Genomic DNA, 5,000 nt, shown 5'->3' on the forward strand with positions numbered 1-5,000 from the left:
TAGGAGGAAGAAGAGGAGGGGAGGAGAGGAAGAAAAAGAGGATATCTCATAAAAAAGAAAAGGAAGAGAAAGAAAAAGAGGATGAGGAAGAGGATGAGAAGATAGAGAGGAGGGTAGGAAGAAAAAGAGGATGAGGAAGAGGGTAAGCAATATGTAGAAAAAGAAGAGAAAGGAAAGATGGAAGAGGTAGAAGATGAGAAGGAGGAAGAGGAGGGGAGGAAGAAAAAGAGAATGAGTGGGAGGGAGAAGAGGGGAGGAAGAAAAGTAGGATGAGGAAGAGGATGAGGAGGAAGAGGGGGAGGGGAAGGCTGAAGAAAAAGAGGATGGGGAAGAGGATAAGGAAAATAAAAAAGGAAGAGGAAAAAAAAAGCAGATGAGAACGAGAATGAGGAGGAGGAAGAGGAGGCAAGGAAGAAAAAGAGGACAAGGAAGAGGATAAGGAATATGAAGAAAAGGAAGAGGAAGGAAAGGAGGAAGAGGTAGAAGATGAAGAGAAGGAAGAGGAGGTGAGGAAGAAAAAGAGAATGAGGGGGAGGGAGAAGAGGGGAGGAAGAAAAGTAGGATGAGGAAGAGGAGGAGGAGGAAGACGAAGAGGGGAGTGGAGGAAGAAAAAGAGGATGAGAAAGAGGATAACTAATATGAAGAAAAGGAAGAGGAAGAAAAACAGAATGAGGAAGAGGACAAAAAATATGAGAAAAGGAAGAGGAAGAAAAGGAGGATGAGGTAGATGAGGAGGAGGAAGAGGAGGGGAGGAAGAAAAATAGAACGAGGGGGAGGGAGAAGATGGGAGGAAGAACAGTAGGATGAGGAAGAGGATGAGGAGAAAGAAGATGAGCGGAGGGGAGGAAGAAAAAGAGGATGGGAAAGATAGTAACTAATAGGAAGAAAAGGAAAAGAAAGAAACAGAGGATGAGGAAGAGGATGAGGAGGAGGAAGAGGAGAGAAGGAAGAAAAAGAGGACGCGGAATAGGATAAGGAATATGGAGAAAAGGAAGAGGAAGGAAAGCAGGATGAGGTAGAAGATGAAGAGGAGGAAGAGGAGGAGAGGAAGAAAAAGAGAATGAAGAGGAGGGAGAAGATGGGAGGAAGAAAAATAGGATGAGGAAGATGATGGGGAGGAAGAAGAAGAGGGGAGGGGAGTAAGAAAAAAAGGATGGGAAAGAGGTTAACTAATATGAAGAAAAGAAGAGGAAGAAAAAGAGGATGAAGAAGAGGATGAGGAGGAGGAAGACGACGGGAGGAAGAAAAAGAGAATGAGGAGGAGGGAGAAGAGGGGAGGAAGAACATTAGGATGATAAAGATGATGGGGAGGAAGAACAAGAGGGAGGGGAGGAAGAAAAGTAGTATGGGGAAGAGGATGAAGAAACGGAAGAGAAGGGGAGGGAGAAAGGAAAAGAGGAAGGAGAAGAGGATAAGGCTTATATAGAAAAGTAAGAGAAAGAAAAAGAGGATGAGGAAGAGGATGAGTAGGTGGAAGAGGAGGAGAGGAAGAAAAAGAGAAGAAAAAGGGGATGGGGAAAAGGATAATGATTGTGAAGAAAAGGAGGAGGAAAAAAATGAGGAGGAAAAAAAGGAGGATGGGGTAGAAGAAGAGGAGGAGTAAGAGAAGGGGAGGAAGAAAATGATAATGAGGAGGAGGGAGAAAAGGGGAGGAAGAAAAGTAAGATGAGGAAGAGGATGAGGAGGAAGAAGAAGAGGGGAGGGATGAAAAAAAAATGGGGAAGAGGATAAGGAATATGAAGAAAAGGAAGAGGAAGAAAAGAGGAGGAAGAAGAAAAAGAGGACGGGGAAGAGGATAAGGAATGTGAAGAAAAGGGAGAGGAAGAAGAAGAAAAAGAGGGTTGGGAAGAAGATAAGGAATATGAAGAAAAGGAAGCGGAAGAAAAGGAGGAAGGAGAAGAAAAAAAGGACGAGGAAAAGGATAAGGAATGTGAAGAAAAGGAAGAGGAAGAAAAAGATGAAGAAGAAGAAAAAGAGGACTAGGAAGATGATAAGGAATGTGAAGAAGAGGAAGAAGAAGAAAAAGAGGAAGAAGAAGAAAAATAGGGTTGGGAAGAAGATGAGGAATATGAATAAAAGGAGAGGAAGAAAAGGGTGGAAGGAGAAGAAAAAAAGGACGAGGAAGAGGATATGGAATGTGAAGAAAAGGAAGAGGAAGAAAAAGAGGAAGAAGAAAAAGAGGACGAGGAAGAGGATAAGGAATGTGAAGAAAAGGAAAAGTAGAAAAAGAGGAAGAAGAAAAAGAGGATGAGGAAGAGGATAAGGAATGTGAAGAAAAGGAAAAGTAGAAAAAGAGGAAGAAGAAAAAGAGGATGAGGAAGAGGATAAGGAATGTGAAGAGAAGGAAGAGGATGAAAGAAGAAAAAGAGGGTTGGGAAGATGAGGAATATGAATAAAAGGAAGAGGAAGAAAGGAGGAAGGAGAAGAAATAAAGGACGAGGAAGAGGATATGGAATGTGAAGAAAAGGAAGAGGAAGAAAAAGAGGAAGAAGAAAAAGAGGACTAGGAAGAGGATAAGGAATGTGAAGAAAAGGGAGAGGAAGAAGAAGAAAAAGAGGACAAGGAAGAGGATAAGGAATGTGAAGAAAAGGAAGAGGAAGTAGAAGAAAAAGAGGACTAGGAAGAGGATAAGGATGTGAAGAAAAGGGAGAGGAAGAAGAAGAAAAAGAGGGTTGGGAAGAAGATGAGGAATATGAAGAAAAGGAAGCGGAAGAAAAGGAGGAAGGAGAAGAAAAAAAAGACGAGGAAAAGGATAAGGAATGTGAAGAAAAGGAAGAGGAAGAAAAAGAGGAAGAAGAAGAAAAAGAGGACGGGGAAGAGGATAATGAATGTGAAGAAAAGGGAGAGGAAGAAGAAGAAAAAGAGGGTTGGGAAGAAGATGAGGAATATGAAGAAAAGGAAGAGGAAGAAAAGGAGGAAGGAGAAGAAATAAAGGACGAGGAAGAGGATAAGGAATGAGAAGAAAAGGAAGAGGAAGAAGAAGAAAAAGAGGACGAGGAAGAGGATAATGAATGTGAAGAAAAGGGAGAGGAAGAAGAAGAAAAAGAGGGTTGGGAAGAAGATGAGGAATATGAAGAAAAGGAAGCGGGAAGAAAAGGAGGAAGGAGAAGAAAAAAAAGACGAGGAAGAGGATATGGAATGTGAAGAAAAGGAAGAAGGAAGAAAAAAGAGGAAGAAGAAAAAGAGGACAAGGAAGAGGATAAGGAATGTGAAGAAAAGGAAGAGGAAGTAGAAGAAAAAGAGGACAAGGAAGAGGATAAGGAATGTGAAGAAAAGGAAGAGGAAGTAGAAGAAAAAGAGGACAAGGAAGAGATAAGGAATGTGAAGAAAAGGAAGAGGAAGTAGAAGAAAAAGAGGATAAGGAATGTGAAGAAAAGGAAGAGGAAGAAGAAGAAAAAGAGGACAAGGAAGAGGATAAGGAATGTGAAGAAAAGGAAGAGGAAGTAGAAGAAAAAGAGGACAAGGAAGAGGATAAGGAATGTGAAGAAAAGGAAGAGGAAGTAGAAGAAAAAGAGGACTAGGAAGAGGATAAGGAATGTGAAGAAAAGGAAGAGGAAGAAGAAGAAAAAAGAGGACAAGGAAGAGGATAAGGAATGTGAAGAAAAGGAAGAGGAAGTAGAAGAAAAAGAGGACTAGGAAGAGGATAAGGAATGTGAAGAAAAGGGAGAGGAAGAAGAAGAAAAAGAGGGTTGGGAAGAAGATGAGGAATATGAAGAAAAGGAAGCGGAAGAAAAGGAGGAAGGAGAAGAAAAAAAAGACGAGGAAAAGGATAAGGAATGTGAAGAAAAGGAAGAGGAAGAAAAAGAGGAAGAAGAAGAAAAAGAGGACGGGGAAGAGGATAATGAATGTGAAGAAAAGGGAGAGGAAGAAGAAGAAAAAGAGGGTTGGGAAGAAGATGAGGAATATGAAGAAAAGGAAGCGGAAGAAAAGGAGGAAGGAGAAGAAAAAAAAGACGAGGAAAAGGATAAGGAATGTGAAAAAAGGAAGAGGAAGAAAAATAGGAAGAAGAAGAAAAAGAGGGTTGGGAAGAAGATGAGGAATATGAAGAAAAGGAAGAGGAAGAAAAGGAGGAAGGAGAAGAAATAAAGGACGAGGAAGAGGATAAGGAATGAGAAGAAAAGGAAGAGGAAGAAGAAGAAAAAGAGGACGAGGAAGAGGATAATGAATGTGAAGAAAAGGGAGAGGAAGAAGAAGAAAAAGAGGGTTGGGAAGAAGATGAGGAATATGAAAAAAAGGAGGAAGAAAAAGAAAAAGAGGGCGAGGAGGAGGAAAAGGAATGTGAAGAAAAGGAAGAGGAAGAAAAGGAGAAGGAGAAGAAAAAGAGGACGAGGAAAAGGATAAGGAATGTGAAGAAAAAGAAGATGAAGTTAAGGAGGGTGAGGTTAAGGAAAAGGAATAAAGGGGGAGTTGAGGACTATGAGGTGGAGGAAGAAGATGACGTGGCAAAGGAAGATTACGGGGAAGAGAACGGGGAAGAGGAGTTGAAAGAAAAAAACATAAGGTTGAGGAAGAGGAGGAGGAGGAAGAGAAGGAGGAGTTTGAGGAAGAGGACGAGGAAGGTTATGAGGAAAAGTAGAAGAAGAAGAAGGATGAAGATGTAGAGGATGAGGAAATGGAGCAAGAAAATTATGACGATGATTCTAAGGATCAAAGCTATTGTAGTTATGGTGAAGATGATAATGAAAATTCACTTTCCCAGAGAATTAGATGGCTGTCCTGAGTAGAAGGAAGACAATCATTAGTATAATGATCCTCATTAACATGATGATAATCATTATTTTGATATTATATTGATAATGGTGGGAATGATAAATTGGTGTTTGGTTGGATATAATGACTTTTTCTACAAATAGTTTATTATTACAATTTTTGTGTACTTTTGTTTTTAAGAAATATAGAAAGAAGAAATGCAAAACTAGTGAAAGTTATGTAGGAAAAGGAAAAATTAGCTGTCCTAATTTACCTGAAAAATATTCTAATGTATCATATTGTTAATCTAG

General features: G+C 40.1%; 3 protein-coding genes across 3 annotated transcripts; all 3 read left to right on the plus strand.

The window, feature by feature from the left end:
* Positions 1–1,450: 1,450 nt before the first annotated feature.
* On the plus strand, positions 1,451–1,983 carry LOC137622156 (cilia- and flagella-associated protein 251-like). The gene is made up of 2 exons (XM_068352591.1): positions 1,451–1,599; positions 1,752–1,983. The coding sequence occupies exons 1-2, from the start codon at positions 1,451–1,453 to the stop codon at positions 1,981–1,983; spliced, it is 381 nt and encodes a 126-aa protein (XP_068208692.1).
* Positions 1,984–2,130: 147 nt separating this feature from the next.
* Positions 2,131–2,958, plus strand: LOC137622157 (high mobility group nucleosome-binding domain-containing protein 5-like). Its single transcript, XM_068352592.1, has 2 exons — positions 2,131–2,203; positions 2,684–2,958. Exons 1-2 carry the CDS (start codon positions 2,131–2,133, stop codon positions 2,956–2,958), a joined length of 348 nt encoding a protein of 115 aa, XP_068208693.1.
* Positions 2,959–3,007: 49 nt separating this feature from the next.
* LOC137622158 (golgin subfamily A member 6-like protein 24) lies at positions 3,008–4,601 on the plus strand. Its single transcript, XM_068352593.1, has 4 exons — positions 3,008–3,208; positions 3,333–3,500; positions 3,637–4,020; positions 4,122–4,601. The coding sequence occupies exons 1-4, from the start codon at positions 3,008–3,010 to the stop codon at positions 4,599–4,601; spliced, it is 1,233 nt and encodes a 410-aa protein (XP_068208694.1).
* The last annotated feature ends 399 nt before the right edge of the window (positions 4,602–5,000 follow it).

The sequence above is a fragment of the Palaemon carinicauda genome, chromosome 29 (genome assembly GCF_036898095.1).
Source record: "Palaemon carinicauda isolate YSFRI2023 chromosome 29, ASM3689809v2, whole genome shotgun sequence".
NCBI lineage: Eukaryota > Metazoa > Arthropoda > Malacostraca > Decapoda > Palaemonidae > Palaemon > Palaemon carinicauda.

Bases quoted from the DNA above. Each gene is read 5' to 3' on its own strand.
- LOC137622157 (XM_068352592.1), top strand. From the start codon at position 2,131: ATGGAATGTGAAGAAAAGGAAGAGGAAGAAAAAGAGGAAGAAGAAAAA. The intron at 2,204-2,683 runs GTGAAGAAAAGG...GTTGGGAAGAAG, and splicing joins CGAGGAAGAGGATAAGGAAT to ATGAGGAATATGAAGAAAAG.
- LOC137622156 (XM_068352591.1), top strand. From the start codon at position 1,451: ATGAGGAAGAGGATGAGTAGGTGGAAGAGGAGGAGAGGAAGAAAAAGA. The intron at 1,600-1,751 runs GTAAGAGAAGGG...AAGAAAAGGAAG, and splicing joins GGGGTAGAAGAAGAGGAGGA to AGGAAGAAAAGAGGAGGAAG.
- LOC137622158 (XM_068352593.1), top strand. From the start codon at position 3,008: ATGAATGTGAAGAAAAGGGAGAGGAAGAAGAAGAAAAAGAGGGTTGGG. The intron at 3,209-3,332 runs GTGAAGAAAAGG...TGTGAAGAAAAG, and splicing joins CAAGGAAGAGGATAAGGAAT to GAAGAGGAAGTAGAAGAAAA. The intron at 3,501-3,636 runs GTAGAAGAAAAA...AAAGAGGACTAG, and splicing joins GTGAAGAAAAGGAAGAGGAA to GAAGAGGATAAGGAATGTGA.